At 32.5% G+C, this 23,690-nt stretch overlaps 2 protein-coding genes across 2 annotated transcripts in view; one reads left to right on the forward strand and one right to left on the reverse strand.

Moving 5' to 3' along the window:
- Positions 1 to 1,769: 1,769 nt before the first annotated feature.
- On the reverse strand, positions 1,770 to 2,288 carry LOC126978889 (uncharacterized). The gene has a single exon (XM_050828004.1). The coding sequence runs from the start codon at positions 2,286 to 2,288 to the stop codon at positions 1,770 to 1,772; it is 519 nt and encodes a 172-aa protein (XP_050683961.1).
- Positions 2,289 to 13,863: 11,575 nt separating this feature from the next.
- Positions 13,864 to 23,690, forward strand: part of LOC126978409 (phytanoyl-CoA dioxygenase domain-containing protein 1) — a 34,482-nt gene continuing 24,655 nt past the window's right edge. Inside the window, exon 1 of the mRNA XM_050827181.1 lies at positions 13,864 to 14,096. Coding sequence (XP_050683138.1) covers positions 14,073 to 14,096 — 24 coding nt within the window. The 5' untranslated portion in view covers positions 13,864 to 14,072. The remainder of the gene's footprint in view (positions 14,097 to 23,690) is intronic.

Genomic DNA, 23,690 nt, shown 5'->3' on the forward strand with positions numbered 1-23,690 from the left:
TCGAAGTTAGATCATATTGCTGATTTAAGCAGTAATGCTTTTGTCACATTTTAAGTACACATTAGAAAACCTAGGCATTTTCCATTTTGATTTTGATATAGACCTTTAAAGGATATCAATATCAAGGCTATCAGCATTTAATGATCAAGTTAATTCAATACCATTGAAAGAGATAATGATGTGTCACTACACATCATTAGTGTCACTACACTAATGAATGCATTGTGACTTTTAATAAATACATGATGCTATTATATGACTTACATGCTCCAATCAAAAATAAATATATAAAGCCAATATCCGTGGACAACACAAACTATCAAAGTTATGATGAAACTTAGAGACAAAGCATACGTTAAAAGTCGTCAAAGTTAATACCATAAGCCATATTATAAGGATCTTAAAACCGTTGTTAGCACGGCAATATTTACGAAAAAATTGCTTATTTTAAACAAAGAATCAATAAAAATATAAATATTTAACTTTGTTGTTCAATTGTTCACACGTTCACTTTGGAAAAATATTAAACAAAATATTTTTATTTTATGGAATAGGAGGACAAACGAGCGTACGAGTTCCTGTTGTTAATTGATCACCGCTGCCCACAATCTGTTACAACACCAGAGGAATCACAGGAGCGTTGCCGGCCTTTAAGGAATGTGTACGCGCTTTTTTGAAGGAACCCAGGACGTATCGTACCGGAAACACCGTACAAGGAAGTTCATACCACAGCTTTGTAGTACTTGGAAGAAAGATCCCTGAAAACCGCACTGTGGAGGACCGCCACACATCCAGATGGTGGGGATGATATCCTAACTCGGCAGGAATCAGGTTAAACAGCTCTTCGGAACACTCACCGTGATAAATCCGGTAGAAGACACACAATGAAGCGACATCTCTACGCAACGCCAAGTGATCCAGCCGTTTGCTGTATTGTGAACTTTAAGAGTAAACACGCAGACTTGCCATTAAACTTAACAATTAATGATCTTAACAAAATCAATCAAAATTTTCTTATTCTTCCAGGTCAACAAAATGTCAGTATTTCAGATTTAACATAATTCCATCATGATATTGAATCTGTATTTTGTCTTGGGCCTGTTAATGAAATAATAGTATCTAAAGTTATTAGGAAAATTAAAACAAACGCTCAAGGTATAGATGGTGTTTATTTATTTATTTATACTATTAATCATTTCTGTTTGGACAGTTTGTCTGCAGGATCAAGTCTCTTGTTATACATTAATGCTTATTAGAATTGATTGAATTGACATTGATTTTATACAAGTGTAATTAACAAATATTGATAAAAAATATAAAAAAATCTAATTTTTATTTTAAGGCAGTGTTGACACTAAATATTTCTTAAGTTTAGTTTTAAATTTTCTTTTACTGGTTTCTAGTCGGATGTCCTCAGGCAAGCTGTTTAATAGATAAGGTAGGCGTTTTTTCAAAGTCCTATCTCCGTAGTAGTTATTGATTCTAGGAACCTCGAACTTACCAGCGGACATCAACCGAGTATCGTGGTTGTGCATAATTGGGTTATGTTCTTGATTGCCATGATTGTTAATGGCCAATAAGTACTTATGTTTTAAGCTTACTGGCAATACTTTACATATGTTTTAAAAGTAAGCCCATAGCTATCAAGCGCATAATCAATTATGGATTCCACCAAAGAAAAGTATAAGCACTTTAGGGTACTAATAGGTATTCTAAAACTAAGGTGGTAAAATTTTCCTAGTAGAATTCTTAATTTGCTAGAAATAAAGTCAACATACTTTAATACCTAAGTATGTTACAAAAATAACTTTTTCTATAGGATTACATAGGCAATTACTTAAATTATTATGAAAGCAGTTAAAACTGTGTGCATACAAGGGAGGCGGTGAACCTGTAGAACGAATATAAGGCGAGCCAATCACTTTTGTTTTATCTGCATTTAACATAATACCATTGTCGTGTGACCATTTGACTACGGAGTCAATATTCTGTTGAACCAAGCGACACGTCTCAGCGAGGTCGGTGCCGGCACGAAGAGTACATAGGTCATCCGCGAACATATATGCTGAACAGTGGCGTAGTACACCACATAGGCTATTGACGTACATGAGATAGCATACTGGCCCACACCCCGAACCCTGAGGTACACCATACTGTACCTTCACCTCCGCACTGAGCGAATCGCCTACCTTCACACGATATGTACGAGATGTGACAAAGTCACGGAACCAGTTGTTCAGTGGCTGTCGCACACCACACTCATCCAATCCATTCAGGAGCGTTTCCATTTCTAAAGTATCAAAAGCTTTCTTGAAATCATAAAAAACTGCAACTATAATTTTTCTCTCTTCTAAGTTTGTATTTATCTCGTCCGTAAATTTAGACAATAATGTATTTGTGCTTTTGCCTTTTTGAAAACCGTGTTGACATTCGTTTAAAATATTATGTTTTTGTAAGTAACTACCAAGCTCATTTACAATACATTTTTCCATTATTTTATCAATACTGGATAAAATAGATGTAGGTCTATAGAGAATATATATAATTATAATTAGAAATAACTTTACGGTCACCGGTCGGTGGATTGGACGAATAACTTATTCCTTAAGTCTGTCAGGGAACGTATGACTCTTTACAGATGTATTAATTAACTTAGCTGAAATAGGACTAACTTTATCACTAAGTAACTTTAAATCGGACATACGCACGAGATTGCTGCCGGGTGATTTGTTTTTATGCATATTATTAATAACAACTTTAACATCCCTGCTACTAACTGGTTGCCATCTCATGCTCACATCCGCTTTCTTTACATAATAACTTTTTTCTAACCATTTATCGCCACATATATGTTTTAATTCTTTAACATCATCTGAAAATTTATTTGCAAATTTATCACAAATGTCTTTTGTATTGCCATGCTTTTCCATGTTACAAAGTATTATATTATCCAATGATTGTTTTTCTTTTCCTATTAAACTGTGAATTCTGTCCCATATTTTCTTGATGTTTTTATTACAATCGTAAATTCTTTGCTTGTCATGTTCATTACTACATTTGACAATAGTTTTATTGCATCGATTTCAATATCTAGTATAAATTAATCTTTTTAACATATTTTTAGGATCATTAGACAATGTCTTAAATAATTTATCTCGTTCTTATATCATCCTCCTTAAATTATCATTACTCCAGCTTTTACAATTTCTCTTATTAGTAAAGGTGATAATATGTTCCTTATAACAATCGTTATATATAGTAGTGAATATATTAGTAAATGCTGTATAAAGTTCAATTGGACATTCAATATTTAATAACTCAGTAAAGTCTGTTTCCAGTAGCTTTTTTCTAACTAAGCGGTTATCGAGAGTTCGACGAGTAGCGGAAGACAACTCAGTATGCGGCATGGGCTGCGGCGGCAGGTCAGGTGGCCACCCCGACACCGTGGCGACCGTACCTATCGAATGCGCGCCTACACCAGTGATCGATGGAGCGCGCTTCCATTGTACCATGGCCGCAACATAATAATGATCCGAAAGTTTGTGCTTTATTACAGCTGAATTAATAATTGGTATTGGTGCTCTGATATAAATGTGTTCCAACCAGGATTCTACAAGTCTACCGTTAAGAATTTCTCGTCTAGTAACATCCTGTATACATTTCACAAATCCAAATTCGGCCATTTAATTCTCGTAGCGCATAACGCGATCACTATAATTAATTAATAAGTCTATATATAAAGAAACAACAAAAAACTACTTTGGATTCTTTAGGTAAACTAATAAAAAGATTACGTAATTCAACAAAAAATTCATTGATTCTGTCTTCTTTGTTATATCTTGGTGGCATATACACAGATATTACGTAAATTGACTCACCATTCCAGTTAAGTGTAATGGAAACGCACTCCGCCGACCGCATGATACTTGTAAGCGCGACTGTGTCACGTTTTGCGCACACAGACCCTCTCGCGAGTATACTAACACCCCTCCCCTGCTGCGACCCTTACGGGTATAGGCATCTAAGCGAAAACCTGTAATTTTATAAAAAGATAACATCGAGAAGCTTACATTAGGTTCAGTTATAACCAACAGATCAATTTTATTTAAATGTTTGTCAATTGACACAAGTAATTCACTGAAATGTTTTTTTAAAGAGCGAATGTTCACATGTAAAACAAATAGGTCTTTGTTATGTACATGGCATTGTAATTGTTGTGTCAAGCTGTCTAAGCTGTCGACAGATAGATAACTAATAGGAACATCTGTTATGAGATCTATACTATTTAAATTAGTGAATTTTGATAAACAATGTTACACTTGAAAGATAAATAATTACAATAATAATATGATATAAAATGGAAGCTATAAGTTTCGCGGAATATGGTGTTACATGCACTACCACAAACTCTTACAGTTATTACATCGATTATTAATCATGTTAGCAAGCAATTATAAAGCCTATACCTAAAAAAAATGTTGCTATGTTTAAAGTTTTAGAAAAAATAATAAGTATTCAGCTTACTGAGTACCTTCAGTCTACTGACATCTTACCCGAGAAACAATCTGGTTTCAATGCAGGAGTACAGATATGGCTTTGCTAGAGATGTAGTCGAGGATATTTACCAGCACAGCATGAAGGCAAAGGAACTACTCTGATGCTGCTTGATTACATACGTGCGTTTGAGACTATTAATACTTCTCTATTAATTGCAAATCTGACCGATTATGGATGTGATGCCATAGCAATCAAATTGTTTGCTAGCTATTTATACGATAGATCACAACAAGTCCAAATTAAAAGTAACTGCTCTGGTAACGTTAGTACTTCTATTTTTTCTCCTGTAAATCGAGGGGTGCCACAGGGATCTATTTTACGACCGTTGCTATTTATTATATATAGTGCTGACGTAAATAAGTCTTTAAAAAACTGTAAATATCATTTATACACTGATTATCTTCAACTATGCTATTCTTTCAAACCTTGTGAAACAAAAAATGCCGTAGAAAATATCAATTAGGACTTGAATCAAATATCGAACTGGACAGACAGAAATCGTTTTGTTCCTCATCCACATAAGTCATGTTTCTTAATCATAGGCACTCAAACTCTAATAGAACAAACAAATGGTCACAATCCTTGTTGAAAGATGCGCGAAGAAAATATAGTTCAAGTAATAAGCCCGAAATTTATGAGTGCCTACAGTTTGATAGTAAACTAAGGTTCCAGGATCACAATATTGAAACAGTTAGAAATTGTTACTAAAGATTAAAAGTTCTTTACCAAATTCGTACATATTTAAGTTAAGATATTCGTATACATGTGGCTCATTATTACTTATTCTATCAAAACTTAATAACGTTTATAAAATGATCGAAGCATGTTTTCTAGCCCGTACAAAGTTACTCATTCAGCGAGTACAAAATGCTTGCGATAGCTTTTGTTTTCCAATACCTCGTAGAGCTCACGTATCGCCTTTTATTAACAGTGCAAAGTTAATGAAAATGCAATCACGCCGATCACTGCACTTTGTCTCTCTACTATTTGGTATAATCACAAAGCAACAAACTTTATATCTTTATGAAAAACTTACAACTTAACGTTACATGTGTTACATTATTAATTTGCCCCACAAACAACACAACCGCATTTTATGGAAGTTTGGAAGCACTAAATGCTGCAATAATATACCACCTCCAATCAAAAGCTCTTTATCAGGTGTCACCGCTTTCAAGAAAAAACTCAAACGACATTTGCTAGAAGTTCAGATAAGTTTAGTATCTTGCTGTGTTATTAAGATATTATTTACCTACATTAAATATATATTAGTAGTTATTGATAAGTACTTACGGGATTTGTTGTTATTTGATTTTAAAGTTGATTTATTTTTGAATATGACTTAGGTATCTATTTTTAATCACCTATTCTAATTTTATTTATATGAAAACTATTGCTGATTACTTACCGATGTTGTGATTTTATGATATTTTGTTCCAACAGATTATTTTTTCTTGCCAATGCAATTTTCCTGGCTTCTTATAATACATTAATGGTAAATGTATATACATTTGTAATAAAGCCCAGCCACTGTTCAGGCATTTTCTATAAATAAATTTAAATGTTTTTTTAAAAAATGGCGCTTGCGTAAATCCTATTACTCCACAGATAAATATCTAAGAGATTGGACAGCCTGGGACTAAATTATGATTATTTTATAGCAATAGCAATGACAGTAAAATATTGTATATTTTTATTAAAAAGAGAGTGCAAAAAAATTTTAACAAAAAAACAACCGCCTGCAGAAACACTATTCCAAAACAATAGATAAAATGTGCACTAAAAAGTATAAAAATAATTGCGTATTTTTATATAATCTAATTAATTAATGTAATTCTTGTTACTTTTATTATATTGGAATCGGTGTCCTTCCGCCGCAACCCGCTCTCGCCTCTCGCCTCCTCACGACTCAAGCACATCTCACCTATAACTATGTATGTAGTAACAAACCTATCTTGGACGACACCGACTCCAAAAATTACAATAATCGTAACTAGAATAACATTAATTAATTATCTATATAAGAGATTTCCACGTAAACAGTCACTCATCACGATATCTCTGGAACCACTAGAGCTAAAGACTTGAAATTTGGTAGGAATATTCTTTTTACCGAGTAGAGGTCAGCTAAGAATGGATTTTCCAAAATTCCATCCGCAAGAGTTTTTTTTATTATTAACAGAACAACGTCTGTCGAGTCTTTAGTGTTTAGTGCACATTATATCTATTGTTTTGGAATAGTGTTTTTGAAGGCGGTTGTTTATTTGGTATTTTTTTTTTATTTTATGATTTTTAGTGAATTTGAAGTATACTAACTAACAATTTATACAAATATATGTAAATAAACTAAATTTTTCAATGCAGCAATGAACGTAAGTACTTTGCAATTTGATTACAGACAGTGTTCCGTAACTTTGTCATGGATTCCGTTATCAGAACCTAACCAACCTATCTTTGAAGTATATGCTTTCCAATAAAAAAAGAATCATCGAAATCGGTTGGCGCGATATTGTGTTATTCGTAAGTTTATCGTCCACTTTGCTATACGTATGTATCGCAAAATTTAAGACTTGTATGGTTTTCTCATGGATTCCACTGTCAGATCTAGACCAAATTACCTTGGGAAGTAGCAGCTTTCAAATAGAAAAAGAATTATCAAAATTCACCCAGTCGAAAGTTTTGAGGTAACAAACATAAAAAAAATACCGACGAATTGAGAACCTCCTCCTTTATTGAAGTCGGTTAAAAAGAATACTGGGAGAGTTTTTTGTGCCGCTTGTTCTAACTTAGAACGCCATTTGTGTCCGAAGTGCTAGTAGTTGCTAGCATAGTATATTAGAAATGACATCAAAAATAATTCTATAGGAATCAATTTTGAGAAAATAAATGCCTTTTATGCCTTTTAATGTTTATGATAGTAGTAGACTTGGGGTATTTGATATCTATTTTAATTACTCGTATTAAAAATTTAGCTCTCGAAGTTTGGCTTCTACGGTGTCTAGAGAATAGAAACCAGCGTTGAGAAGTAAAATTCCCAAGATAATGCTGACTAGGCACCATTTTGGTGCTTTAATGTCCATATTATTATTAGTTTTAAGATTTCTGTATATTTTTTAACCAAATAAACCTTTTAATTATTACTATTAATTATTAAATATATTTTTATTAGAAATATTAATATTCATTGAAATGTTTAACATCTTTTGCGTACCACGTGAGATATTTTTAAGTGTTCCCGAGGGGCGCAATTCTCATTTCACATGGACGAAGTCGCGGGTAAAAGCTCGTTAAATAATAAAGCAAGATTAGATGTAACGTTAAATCAACTTCTCTTTTGATTTGACATTAGCTTTCTTTATTCTTCTTTGCTCCTTTGTACAATTTTGAGTTTGGGTGTGAGTGAGCATAGCATACTTAATTTTTCTTCTTCGGCTTAATATTCTTCATTAATAATGTTGTTTTTATTTAAATCATCTTCTTAATTTTGTAAAGCTTCTGCTTTTCCTCACTTAAAACATGAATTTTCCTGAGAAGTCGTCGTGTGTCATTAAGCACAGAATGGCTTTATTATTTACAGAATTTAATTAAGGCTTGATTTAACCTTTTTGGTAACTTTTCAAAATTCTAATATTTTACTTTATGCGGATGACACCAAAATATTTAAAATAATAAAAGAAAAACAGGACTGTGTTGACCTACAAAGCGATTTAATTGAGTTAGGAAACTATTGTTCCGCTAATGACTTATACCTCAATGTTGACAAATGCTGTATGATAACATTTTCGAGGAAAAAAATGCCAATTTTCTTCAAATATAAAATAAACAATAAACCCCTTAAAAGGGTGTCAGAAATAAAAGACCTTGGGGTAACGCTAGATTCGGCTCTCTTATTTGAAAATCATATAGACAATATGACAGCAAAAGCTTATAAAATGCTTGGTTTTATATTCAGACAGGGAAATGACTTCAAAAATGTTCATACTTTTAATCTTTTATATAATGCTTATGTCAGACCATATTTAGAATATGCCTCGACTGCTTGGAACCCACGTTATACAAAATATATAGATGCTATAGAAAGTGTACAAAATAAATTTATTAAAAGATTAAATTATAAGTTTCAAAATTGTAATACTCCTAAATTTAATTACCTATCTTTACAACAGCGTAGAGAATACAGAGATCAAGTTTTCCTTTTCAAAATATTACATGACTTAATTGATTCCAATCGTATTTTAAGTAACATTAAACTTAACTGTCCAAAACATTATACACGTTCTATAGATACATTCTTTATCCCTGTTCGTAGAACTAATTATACTAGCAATTGTTTTATTATAAGAGCATGCAACACTTATAATAATAATTATAGTCACTTAGACATTTTTCATAGCAGCTATCCAACTTTTACTAAAAAAATTAAAGAATATCTTAAACATTCTTAAAATATGTCCAACCGATAAATTTGATAAATTTTGTTTCATTTGTATTTTTGTTTACTTTTTTCGCCTTATGTTTAATTGTATATAAAATCGTTATATTTTGTATTATATTCACTCCTACTTTGTTTATATTTAAGTGGAAACTTTATTGGCTTGTGTAATATAAATTATGTGTTACAATGTGTATATAACTTAAGCTGTTTGTTTTCCAATAAATAAATAAATAAATAAATAAATAAATAAACTTTGCCTGCGAGAAGATTTAGACAGTTAGTTACCTATTTATTTGTTTATTTATTTTAGCATAACGGGTGTGCTACCAGCATTACCTGTAAGTGCAGTAGCAACGGGACTCAGGGTATAGATCTGAAAGCATTGTCGAGTTCTCCGTAATTTCTGGAATGCGCTATTCGGCGGAATTCATTTGCGGTTCCGGATATGGAGGAGTTTTGATAAATGACATGACAAGTTTTTTCAATTTGGCATTTGGGAACCACGTGTGCGTTAGAAAAAGATTTTTGACTGATGGAAAACAGGGGGTTTTTTTTTAACATTCATAAGTGTCATTTCCGTGACCTTCTAATAAAGTGATTTTGATTTGATTTGTTCCTATACTTTCTATTTTCTATTACAAATACGGTTTCTGAAGTATCCTATATTTCACCTTGTTTCAAAATATTGGAATCTGGGCAGTAAAATAATATTACACTACGAAACTAAAAGATATGAAGGGTGTGAAAATAATATGAGAATGCAAACGTAATAGTTAACGATACACATTTTAGTGAGAAGCTTACTTTTTCAAATTCTTTGTATGCATAATATATCGGATGTTACCAAGTCTCAACCGATTCGCGTGTGCCATTATTGGTTGGTACTACGTCAAGTGAAAAGTCTCAAAAACAACTAAGTCGCTCTTTCGCCACCCAGATACTATCAAGAAATCGTCTGAACTCTCGGTCTGCCAAAATCAGCGTGCAGTAGACCAATAGCCCTTAACCAAATAGATCAAAATGCCCTCTATATATTGACACTTGCTTTTGCCCGTGACTTTTTCCACGTGGTCATCGAAATCAGATATCAATGAGGTTGAAATGAATAAATCAAGATCATATTTATAAAAGAAATTGAATCTTTAGCAAGCCAAACATTGTAGCTCTAAGAAACTTTAAAAACGGCATACTAAAGGTTTCTAGAGATGTTTTTGCTACTAAATTAATATCAGGTGTTACATATAACTAGCAGTCACTTAGAGTAAGTCTCATTGGATATTTTTTATATTTATTATTTGTTGGTCTAGAGGTGAAAGTCTTACATCTAAGCTAGTGGGCGTCTGCGACATCTCCACCGTAATTTATTGTCTTTTTTTGAAAACCGATCAGAAAGAACCAAATCTAAATGCTACGGGATTCTTGCCACAATACACCAAGACCTGCCATGTTCAAGTCGGTTTTGATGTTTATGAGATTGGCATGCACAAACAAATAGAAACTCTAGCAATAGTAGATTTTACAACGACTGCACAAAACGAACCATTTTTATCCGAGACTTTTAATAGCTGATAGTAATGTCGAGGATAAAATGGATTCGTGGACGAGTTATAAGAAGACGAGTTATTACAGTAGTATAACATGGACATTTTTAACAATTTTAGCAAATTTGAAGAAATTACGCACTAAAAAACAAGACCTGTTTCCCGCCGCTTTTTTTTTAATCTTACGACATTGATATTAGGCTTGGGCTCTAGACCTATACAGCCTACTATTAAATTAATTTTGTAATATATATATATATATATATATATTTTTAATTAATTAAATAACCTACCTATTTTAATTTTAATATCTTTTATGTCTTAAAAAACACATGAGGCAAATAAATTAAAGTAAATATTATAAAATAACAAACTATCTTTATGACTATCTCTGAACTTATTATTATGTTTGGCTGTATGGTTCATTTTCTTTGCCTTAATATAGATACATTAATGCACTTGTGCACAAAAATCGATTTTGTGCAGCCTATATCGTGCACAAATAAGAAATTTCAGGGCATGAGAAGTGAAAATAGTTTTTTTACCGCTGGAGTCCTGGGCGACCCCAGGTGTTTGGCTCGGTACCATCTCGCACTACACGTACAAAAAGATGATAATTGATACCGCTGTTTCTCTTAGAATAGCGTTAGATGCCAAACCCTAATGGAAATCTCATATAGACAGCTTATCCAGTAGACTTCTGTTGCATGTACAGTAAAAAAGACTGGTTCCTTAACAGACATTGAATCTGCATGATTGTTCTATTTTAGTTACATTCACAGCCTTATATGGTAGGGTATATTATTATAGGGTTATACTGCTGATGTTGGTTCTATTTTTGTTATGGGCTTTTACTTGGGCTGTATATAAGGGATCAACAAGGACAATCATACTTAATTTAAGGACTCTTAAACTATGACTGTTTTAACCAATATTACGAAAATTTAGTATATGTTCACACAAATGTCAACGATTTCAAGAAGATAACATATGAAAGACATACATAATATTAATACTACGAGTATTTCTAGGCTAAGTAAACTCGACAGGTCATTTGCAATTGCGTTATATTTTATATTAATAAGCTTCCTGCAAACATAATTAAAATGTCTCTCAAGTCTCAACAAGTTCAAAGCCTTAATTAAACGACGACTTCTAGGAATATCTCATTATAATGAAAAGGATTAAATGGAAACAAAGCTTGGGTATGAACTGCCCTTAAGAATATGAGCTTTTGATTACTTTTTAGAAATATATAGATGAATTTTATAAACTTACTTTTGTTATTTGATTGATTTGTTGTGGTAGGTATTATATGTTCTATTATATCTATATTAGATACTTATATAGATATAATATTATATCTATATTAGATACTTATTCTTATCTGAAAACTATTTTTTTGAGTTAGAAATACCAATGAATTCGCAATACAACTTATTCAGTCAATGAAATTTCATTACATATTGTGATAATTAATACAATGAGTGGGCGCGGTGTATTGCCGGGTTAGCACTTGTTTTGTATGAGCAAATTTGTAATAACTCTGGTGAAATATATTAAATTTAACTACATTTTGTGATTTATAAAATAATTGATCAAAAGCAAAAGCTAACTTAATAGTATTTTGCCTGCCTTTTTTTTACCTGCAAAAATACTTCGAAAAGTGGATAAAGTATTTTTCCTAGTTCCAAGAGACTCAACGATCCGAGCAAAGTGGTGTAAATACTAACCGTTTGACCGCGTGCAAGGCAGAGATGCTCGAATGGCCGGGGACCCAGTGTTCTGTGAACGGCTAGATAACTTGGCGTTGCATAGGGACGTCGCTTCATTGTGTCTTCTAAGAGCTCTTTGATTGAAGCACATTCGTCTGGCCTTCCTCCACAGCCCGGTTATCAAGGAACTTTCTTCCACGTACAACAAAGCTTTGGAAAGAGCTTCCTTGTGCGGTTTCCAGGACTATACTACATGGGACCTTCAAAAAGAGCGCGTTTTTTTTTAAAAGGCCGGCAACGCTCTTGTGTTTCCTCTGGTATTGCAAGAAAATGTCGGCGGCGGTGATTACTTAACATCAGATGACTCGTACGCTGGTTTGTCCTCTCTTCCGTAAAAAAATAATGAGAAGAGATAAAGTATCTCCAACAACTTGCTTTTATTGTTGTGGTATATTATATTCAATGTACCAATTTTGTGGTGAGTTTAATAAATATATTATTTTTTATTTAGTTTATAATTTCATTGTTTTTTACTTGAAAAATGTAAACTTAAAACATAACTTTAAGATTGATATGATAGTCATTATTTGACCATTAAAAACGTATTCAATTGCACAAATACTGTGTTATTAATCATTAAAATCATAATAAGCGCGTCCATTTCTGGAAGATTATCTAATTGTGCTTTAAGAAATCCACTTTCAGTCATTGTAAATAATAATTGTACAGATTATTGAATAATAAAAAACCAACATAAAATATAATATATTATTTATTATTATATTATATCTAGGAACCATACCAGTTATTATGTTTATCTAGACTTTGACGTCACACTGCGCTCCATCCAATAGCGTTGCGTTTCGATGTTTTATATTTATCTCCTATTTATTGCACTTTTGTTTATTTAATATTTATTTATCAGCAAATTTAAATTTAATAAGAAAAGACAATAATTGGGATAATGCATGTAGCATTATCCCGATTACAGGAAAATTATGATAGCATTTCTTTGGAACTCATTAGTTGTCCTTTTCAATTAATTAAAAGTTACTGCTTCGATAGCTGTCAGGAAGTTTATTGTAGGAACATAATTATGGCCGTGTAGTGTGTAGGTACTCTTTCCAAACATCAGTATCCACGTGCGATAAGTTTAAGTTTAGTAAAGACAAACCTCTTCCATTTTCTGTTCAAAAGTGACAGCGGTATGAACATTGGCAAATTTAAAATGCTAGTTAATTATAAATGTTATTAAGAAGCCCATACTTTTAAGTAAATATACCTAGTTTAATCGATATACATAAACATTTTAACGATTACTCACATCCATATTTGAAAAAACATATTCTTCTACAATATGAACTGTACGGTCAAGATCATAAAAGTCATATTCCTTTAGCGTATCATGTAATATCGTCCAGATGCTGTCATACACTCGCCCCCGCCACGTACTGCGTCATTGGACATGCGCTGGCGCATACCAACGAAATTTACAAGAGATATTTATAGATTTGTGTACATTGCTGTTTGGTATTGAATATTAAATTCGTCGGCGGGCTATAAGCGCCAGTGAAACAGTTAAAGTCGAAATGTGCGTAGTAATAAGCGTGGGTCGCATAAAGCTTCGATACGTTCGCGGCAGTGGCCACTGGCCAATCATGTATGAACTCATACACATGACAGAATACTGTACCGAGACTGTCTAGTGAGTAACTGAGTAGTGATTAGTGAACTGAGAAGTGAGAACACTTCGATTAACATTTAACACTTCACAGTTGTGTGTTGGATGTTGTGAGTGATTGTTGGTCTCTCGGGTCTTCCACGATGCATGATACTATAAAGAATCAGGTATATTTTCACACAATTCCTATACTTTTGCGAATTTTGGCATGCTTGCTTAGCCTTGTATTATGATTTCTGTCTGTTAGCGAAATTGTTTACGTCAAAATGTATATCTACGTGTTTAAACAGTCACTGGTGAACCACAAAATCAATTCAACATTAATCAATAATAATAAAATTATCTTTATTTTTATTTTTTATGGCAGTTTGAAGTTGACTGTTTATATTAAATTTTTTATAAACTTTTTTGGCTAATTTAAATAAAAAAATATCAAAATGATTAAAAACAAATGAACTTTGAACTCGTGATACTTATGGCATTTGAATACTTTTTTCTTTTTGGGTCTCTAAGGTTTAGTTAAAAAAAAAGAAGAAAGACATTGTGACTATTTGATACTGCAAAGTAGGGATGGATATTTAGGTGTGTCCTATGTGTTAAATAAAACAAACACTTTTTCATATGATAACTTAACATTTGAAAGAAGACTTGTTGTATATCAGATTACCTATGTATACTTTTATATTCACGTTCTTAGTGAAACAGGTTGAAGAAGTTTCTATAGGTACTTATTTTTTAATTGATTGTGTAAATTATTACAAAATAAAATTTTGATCTCAAATTAATATTTATTCATAATTGCGCTATTATAGACACAAAAATATATATCTTTGTTAATGATTTATTCCTCCCAACTATTGGCCTTAGTTTACTTTAAATATATATATTTAGTGATTTTGGTTCGCACACAAAAAAATGGAGTATCAGATCGAATAATCAGAAAGTTGGATAAAAAAAAGTGATAAAGCATTCGTTTCGTTGTAAAAATCTCAATTTTTACTTCCCGTGTTTTTGAAAATATTATATCTGCATTCCTTATGTAATTTTAAAGAGACAAAATTATGTAAGTAGTAGCAGAAAACTGATCCTGATTGAAGCCCTAGTTCGTCAATTTTGTGCAAAGAGGTAACGGATAATCGTTTTTACGACATAAAATATCAAAATTTCAAAGCAAAAATTTCCCGCTAATTGGAGATAAAGAAGTAATCTATTTGTGGCAATATTTAGTTTTGTTAGATTTAGTTTCATTTCATCACAAACTCTACCGAAAAATATCTTATTTTTGTCGGATTCGTAAACGCGTCCTTAAATAATTACCTAGTCTGTCTGGTACGGCTATGTCATCGCTTAGGAACACTTGCTTACAAACATACCTAGTTTCGGAAACACATAGTCTACATGTGTAAAAAATTAAAAAATGATGTATGAGTTGTTGTTTGTGTGATATTTTTTCTTGTTTTATTCTCGTAATTCTAATTGGTCTGCAGAAAGATCTAGTTATTTTATGATCTTGACTAGTTAAAATACATATTATAACAAGAGCTGAAACACGATTATATCAAATAAATTTTTCCATAGAAAGAACACCAAAGTAGAACTTTGTGGGGTGTATTTACTGAAAAAAATATAGCTTACAATATAGTAATAAAATTCGCTTTAAAAAATTAGACACCAATCTCTTATTTATTTATTATGACGACCTAGAGAGCCCAGTGCGCAGTGACCCTGCCTACTGAGCTAGAGGTCCCGGGTTCGAATCCCGGAAATATATATGATGAATATGGATGTTTTTTTCCGAGTCATAGAATTGTCTTGTACCCATACTACAGGTTATGCCTAGTTTGGGGTAAGATAATTTGTGTAAAAGTGTGTCAATGTTATATTATTGTATAGAATATTTGACGATTATTTGAAAACACGCATGTATTTTTTAATAACAAATAAAAACAACATATAGCTACTTACTATTACACTAGTTTTCACACTGATGCTATCAAACGAGTCGCAAGTCTGAAATGGCAGTGGGTAGATAGCCCAGAAACATGGGTCATGGGCCGTGGGGCTAAATGGTCCAGGAATGAAATGCTTTGAGCTGAAAGGTGACTTAGAGGCAGACCACAGATGCGATGTAAGGATTACGTCATGAAAAATGCGTAAGAACAAACTGGGTGGAAGTAGCGCAAAACCGGGCTAGGTGGCGCAAAGAAGGAGGCCTACACGAACCTGGTTGATATTGATTTAGAAAGACCTATATTTTACGCCACGCCTTTGGTATTTAATGTTATTTGAATGTTTGCTCTTAAACATATTAATTTCTTGCGGTACGTGCTTCACCGTCATGTTTCTATTGCTTTCCGTTGGCAAGCAAAACAACTCAAATACCCAACAATTTCTAATCCCGTGTTCCGCTAGTTTATGAAACATGGCGGTAGTTTTTCAACTATGGACATTAATAATAATATAAAGAAAAAAATATTCATGGAAAGAAATTTTCGTTCAAAAAAAGAAGAAGTTAAAAAAGGATTCTCCCGTCTAATGATAACTTTAGTTTTCAATCATTAGTGTTTAACAGCAACAGTTCCAACAACAACAGTTCCAACAACAACAGTTCCAACAACAACAGTTCCAACAACAACAACAATAACAACAGCAGCACCAACAGCACCAGCGCCGTAGACCCGACTTCTCCATCGACTCTATAACTGTCCCAGTTCAACTCCCACTGTACCTTCGTACCCTTATACTTAGTTCTCGCGTGTGTACGTAACCGATCCATTGGACTTGAAGAGTGATCGCGTTTTCTCTGGCGTCAGTGGGCTTGCGAAAGCAGCAGACTCCTTTAATTAGAATTAATTAGTGCACAAGTGGACATTCTTCGTAACGTGTAAGTTAGGGATGATGACTATTGGACCCTTTACATAATTTACCGTCGAAAAGTGTGCGTACGCTTGAAATTTTTGACGAGTGTTATCAACATACACTGTGAGACATTATTGTGTATCGTTTAATTGTACCGTAACTTAAATGTTTCATGTTAAGCATATTTGTCTTTTTATATAGTAATCCACAGTTAATGTGTGTTGTCGTGGCTTGTCCTGTAATTAGTGCTAGTTCCTAAGAGTAAAGCCTTGAAACGGTAACAGTACATTTTATATGCAATAGATCTTTCAAAACGTTTAACCTGTACTAAATATGTAATGAAATTAATTATATTCAATGTAAAATAAGTTGGTTTTTATTATCTAATATTTCGACGGTATTCGTTGTTATTTTATGTATCGAAATAATCCCTGTACGTTACATTTAAAATAAAGTCTGAAAAACAATGATCACACAAATACTTTCATATTCGTGTTTTACGCCCAATGCCTCTGTGCAATATTATATTTGTCACAGTGCAATATTAGATATGTTACATAGGTACTCACAGAACAAATTACATATCAGTTTTATAACATAACTTTAAAAAAATCATAAATATTAAAAGTAATCTGAAGTAAACTTTTTTTTTCATAATAGATGGCCATCTATGTTGACTTAACTGCTTCATTTCATCTGATATGTCACTACACAGTGCTGTGACGCAATTACGTATGGCCACTGCGGACAACATATTAATTTGCCCTGGGCGATGCACACTAATGAAACAGGGACGGCACCCCTTTTAAATATAACATATTGCTTGGCTTTGCTATCATTTACTGGGCACATCCCCGTGTGTGTTACTTTCGGTAGGCGCCGTGCTTGAGTTAATTATTTCGGTTTTCGTTTGTTCTTTGTGTCACAACGAGTTCGTCTATTTTCAACGCTCGACGAGCAGGGCGTCACACGGCGTTCGTTCGTTCGCTTTTAATTCGAAAAGAAAACGATTGGACGCAGTGAATGCAATTGGACTTCCTCTCAACTAACAGTTCAAGCCAGTGTTTTCTTATTTGTTTGCAATTGCAGATTGAATATGTGCTATATAGAAGCATATTCAGAAATTGTATTTAGCTTTATATGTTGTTTGGTGTATTGACGATGTGTGTACGGCTATGTATTTATGCCACTGTGTTTTAAGAGCATTCGATGAACTCTATAATATAATCCACATTAATATTCAGAAATGTGACCGTTACGCTGTTTATTTGTTAGATATATACCTACCTATAATATATCTTTCAAATGGTGAAAGTTATTCAGCGTATGAATGCAGTGCATCCGAATTCCAAATTCCAATCAACTGTAACTCTTCGTTTTCTCAAGCGATGACCATGAAACACACGTTGTGCAGAGGGCAGAAAAGTAATCTAAACTAGATATTGATTAAAGCTCCCGAAGGAGAAAATTCATGAGCAGTAAAAAGGTATTTACAGTAAACTTACTCAACAGGCGTGACCAATGTACGAAGTAAAAAAAGAATTATTAAAATCGATTCACCCAGTCGAAAGTTCTGAGGTAACAAACATAAAAAAATACAGACGAATTGAGAATCTCCTCCTTTTTAAAGTCGGTTAAAAATTATTTTTCGCAAGCGTTACCGGAATGAAATTATCAGCATTTTATCACAATAGGAGAATACAGTGCAGGTAGTTGAAATAGAAGTTTTATGGTGTCAATCGTGGTCAATCTAATACATTTTTATTTAATTTTTTTTTATATCATTGTCATTCAAACCGAACAGATGTTAGATTTTACACACATACTAACAAACTAGGTAACTATCACAAGTCAAATAAAAGTATTTTTAATGAAGTACTGCAATCACTGACCTCTAGTGACTGCAATATGAACTAACCACACAATTGTGTAATACGTCACAGATCATTATCATAACAATACAGTATATGCGGTCTTAACAAATACCACAGGGAAGGTATAGATTGATATCTTAGACGTATAAGATTAAACTTTAAGCTTAATATACTATAAAATATATACTGTGTAGTTTATCTATCTAATCTATATAATCTCTTTCTCAATTGTGTAAACAAGCTTTTCATGACTGTTTACCTTTTACGATTTACGATTTAAGAACTTTATTTCTCAGAAGAATATTACAATATTCACTTATAGAGAAAATATATTCTAATTGCTATATAATATAATATAATATGCGAGCCGTGAGAATATAACAATATCTAAAATATATCGATTATTTTTTTCTTCTTTAACTATAAATATTAACAGAGTAAGTAAAGTGGAAAAAAAAACAGTAAACACACACTAGATGAAACACTTAAAAAGAAATAACTATACAAATTATAATCTAAAGAACATTCATAAATAAGTTACCTACACTACACTAATGAATATCAACTAAAGACACAATTCTGAATACAATAATACAAGAACTTTAGTGAATTACGCGATCGAGCGGCGCGATGCGCATGCGCAGACCGTCATTCGCAATTTGTAAATATTATAAAGCTTTGACTACACTGCAGCAACAATTATTCATCTACTTATTTTTAAACTGTAACAATTTTTTATTTATATTTTTAATTATTATATTTTTAAATGTTTTCTTTTAATATTTTTTTAAAAGTATTTAAGCTTTTGATTTCTTTAATATCTTTGGGGAGGCTGTTGTAAAGTTTCGCCCCTTCAAACATGATATTCTTTTTTCCGTAATTAGTTCTAGGTGTTTTTATATAAATATTATTTGCTTGTCGAGTTATCCTTTTTTGTATTTGGAATGTTTTTGTAAATGTCACTTGGGAATGTATCTCTTTAGACAGAATTTTCCTAATAAGAACGCACGTTTTATACTTATTGAGTTGAGAAATATTCATGATTTCGGTATCTTGGTAAATTTTTGCGGATGGTGTTAAGAAATTATATCAGAACAGTGATTTAATAATTTTATTTTGTGCAATCTGTAGCGGTTGTAAATTAGTCTTTGACGCAGTTCCCTAAACTTCAATTAAATAATCTAAGTGAGACTTGACCATAGAATTATAAATAGTGAAGTGCACTTGCCTTGGGAGGCATCGTGCAATGCTACGTACTGCACCAGTAAGTGATGTTAACTTTTTACGGATATATTCTATATGCGGTTTCCATGTGAGTTTGCTATCAAGTATCAGACCGAGATATTTTTCTTTATTTATTTTGTTTATTATTTCACCATTGATGGTTAAGTTATTATGGCTTCCAATTTTTTTGTTTTTTGCTGTGAATAATATGTAGTTTGTTTTAGATGTATTTAAAGTAAGTAAATTATATTGTAGCCAGGTGTGTAGTAGATCCAAATCATGTTGTGCTTGTTCTATTATTGTTGTTATAGTATTTCCAAAGTAAAATAGACTTGTATCATCAGCATACAGCGTGATATCTCCATTTAGGCCGATTTTATGTATGTCATTTATATAGACTAGAAATAATAATGGGCCGAGAATAGAGCCCTGAGGAACGCCACATGTGATGAGTTGGGGTAAACTCTCAACTCTATTAATTTTAACTATTTGATATCGGTTTGTCAGATATGATTTGAACATTTTAAATGCAGAACCAGAAACACCAATGTTTTTTAATTTTGTTAGCATGATTTCGTGGCTTACTGTGTCAAATGCTTTTTTTAAGTCAATGAATATTCCTAATGATATTTTCTTTTGATCAATGCCAAGTTTAATGTTTGTTACTAAGTCAATTGTTGCTGCAAGAGTATTAGAATTACAACGAAATCCATATTGTTTTTTGAAAAGAAAATTTGTAGATGTAAGAAATCCAATGAGTCGATTATGTAATATTTTCTCAAATATTTTTGATAAGATAGGAAGCACAGATATTGGACGGTAATTACTGGGATCCATTTTATCACCGGACTTGTAAATAGGAATCACTTTTGCTATTTTAAGGGAATCTGGAAACTTCCCTTCATTTAAGCATCTATTGATGCAGTGAGTTAGTTTTTCAGCTTTAACGTCTTTGACACATTTAATCACTTTTGTACTCATGCCATCTATGCCAGTGCTAGTGTTTGTATCAAGGTTGTCAATAATTTTGACTACTTCTTCTGTAGTGGCAGGATTCAGATAAGATAGTCTAATTTTATATTCTTGTGCATTGTTTAAGAAAATCATAGGTTCTTTATATTGTTTAGAGTTTAGAATTTTATTGGCAAGTTCAATGCCTATATTAGAGAAAAATAAATTAAAGCATTCACATATTTCTTTTGATTCATTGATTTGACCTGAAGATGTGTTTAATTTTAAAGGAATATATTTTTGAATCTTGTTATTAGCCAAACTATTTATCAGTTGCCACATTTTCATGGAGTTTTTCTCACACTTCTTAAAAGCTTTTAAATAATATTGACTTTTAGTTTGTTGAATATTTTTATGGACTAGACTCTTTTGTTGCATAAACTCTCTCTTAAGGTTCTCATCTTGTGGTGCTTGCTTTAGAGAATGCCACAGGAAATTCCTTTTGTTTATTGACTCGATCAGTTTTCTGTTGATCCAATCTTTGCTCAGGGGATTCATGACTTTGGTCTTTATTTGTTTGTTTTCAGTAATAGCTTGCAACAGGATGGTTTCCAATAAAGAATATTCATTACTTAAGTTGGTGGTGATATTGGTCTTAACAGTTTTGTATAAGTTAGTAAAATCAATTGCTTCGTACTTTGCCCGTGAAGGCCGCTCAGGTGTGATTCTTTTTACCTCTAAATATATCTGCTTATGATCTGACATAGAGCTTTCTATGAGAGCCATATGGAAGGTGTTTTCTTTAAGACTTGTACATACGTGATCTAGTATAGTCTTGGAAGTTTTCGTAATTCGGGTACTGTGCTCTTTATCTGTTTTGTTAAGTATCCTCAAGGCATTCTCTTTTAGGACATGCTTATACTCTTTGATCATTTTTTCTTTGCTGAGCAAGTCTAAATTAAAATCTCCGAATACAATGATACGTTTTTTTTTGGATAAATGGCTTGCGTATGTCTCTAGAAATTTTTGCACGTTTGATGCTGGTTGCTTATAAATAGCTCCTATGTCCATTGATAGTTTTTCTAGATGTATCCATAGGTAATGATTGCCATCTTCACACTGGCTATCCAAAAATTCATGTTTAAGATTTTTGTGGACATATATTGAAACTCCACCACCTCTTGACGATGTCCTGTAATTATAATGATGGGTGTAATTTGGTAGACTTAATCTTACTGCTTCATTCTCATCTTTAATCCATGTTTCTGTCAACACTATGATATGTACATTTGTTTTAAATGTTTCTATAATGCATCTTAACTCATCAAGTTTGCCGGGTTTCGCAATACTTCGAATATTAGCATAAAGAATCGATATTGATTTTGTTGTAGTTGTAATATCTTTATAGTTATTTGTTAGTTCATGTGTTATTTTAGTAGTACTATTTAATGTATTTTCTCTATAATTTAGTTTTTGCCTTCTGTTCTATTATTTTCGGGGACCCTTTAATATACTTTATAATCAGGTTTTCTTCGCCTTTTTCTTGTCTATTTTTCAATTCTAATACAAGGTTTTTCATTTCTTTCTGTTGTTGTATAGTCTGGTCAGAGTAAATTCGAACACCATCTATTTTAATATTATTTTTATTACGCAATATAGCTATTGCTGTTTCTGATGTGGAAAAACATATTTTTAAAGGGCGTGCTTTAGTGGCATTATATTTTCCAAGCCTCTGTACTCTGACAGCTTTTGGGCAACCTGGGTATATGGTTTTTGTGATTTTTTCTATCTCCCGCCTATCATTTTCACGTCTTTCTTCAACATTTTCAAAATTTTTCTCAGGAATGCCTACTATAACAACATTTTTTTTCCTTTCAATGCGTTCATTAAGTTCGTACATTAAGTTATCATAAGTAGCTTGCGATGGAAATGTACACGTTGATGATAAGTTAGTATTCATTTTAAGCTGGGCGAGGTCATTTTGGAGAGATTTAATGCTCCCTTTATTTATTGTTACAGTGTCTGATAACGCTACAATCTGTTCCTTAATATTTTTATTCTCAGCCATTAGTAAGTCCATTGTAGTGTTTACTTCTTGTAGTTTTTCTTTAATGGAAGATATATTCTCACTTATAGTGTTTATGGTTTCAGCCTGGTTTCTGCTGGATTCCAATAGTAGTTCCATGATATCGTTTTTAAATTGATCAAGTTGGTATGTAAAATCACTTTCTGGTGTTTTCCTTTTTCGTGAGGAGACGCTGTCCGTGTCTGATTCCAATTCGCTAACGTTCGAGAGATCTGGTTGGGAATTACTGCTCCTTCCAGCTGATATATTTTTTGTCTTAGTTGACTTTTTAGCAGGAGAACGGATGATATTCATTTTTGTTATGTAATCTTAAAAGACAGATTGTAATAATATGTATCGTCGGTATGTACGCACCCTTATACTTCACCAAGAAAACAGGTTTCGACTTCGAGTCACGCGTGCGCAACACACAAAACTGAGTTAACACTTCGAGTAATTAAAAATGCACTGTTTGTGAATAGTAGTTAGGTTTAAAGTTGGAAATAAGTAAAAAATAAATCTATGACTATATCGTTAAACACGTCCGTCCGCTCCGCTTGTTCGGCTCGATATGAACCTTTTGACAATTGAATTTTTACGGTTATATTTTTTAAATTTTATAACCAGCTCATTTTAAAAATTTACTTTTGATTTACACATCCACTCCCAATAACACTCTATCATAATACCTATACGTACAATGAAAAACTGGACTCACAATCAAGCTCAAAAATTGTTCGGAGAAAACTTTTCGTTCATAGACTTTGAACATTACTGCCACTAAATAA

This window comes from Leptidea sinapis, chromosome Z (genome assembly GCF_905404315.1).
Source record: "Leptidea sinapis chromosome Z, ilLepSina1.1, whole genome shotgun sequence".
Taxonomy (NCBI): Eukaryota; Metazoa; Arthropoda; class Insecta; order Lepidoptera; family Pieridae; genus Leptidea; species Leptidea sinapis.

Bases quoted from the DNA above. Each gene is read 5' to 3' on its own strand.
- LOC126978889 (XM_050828004.1), bottom strand. From the start codon at position 2,288: ATGGAAACGCTCCTGAATGGATTGGATGAGTGTGGTGTGCGACAGCCA.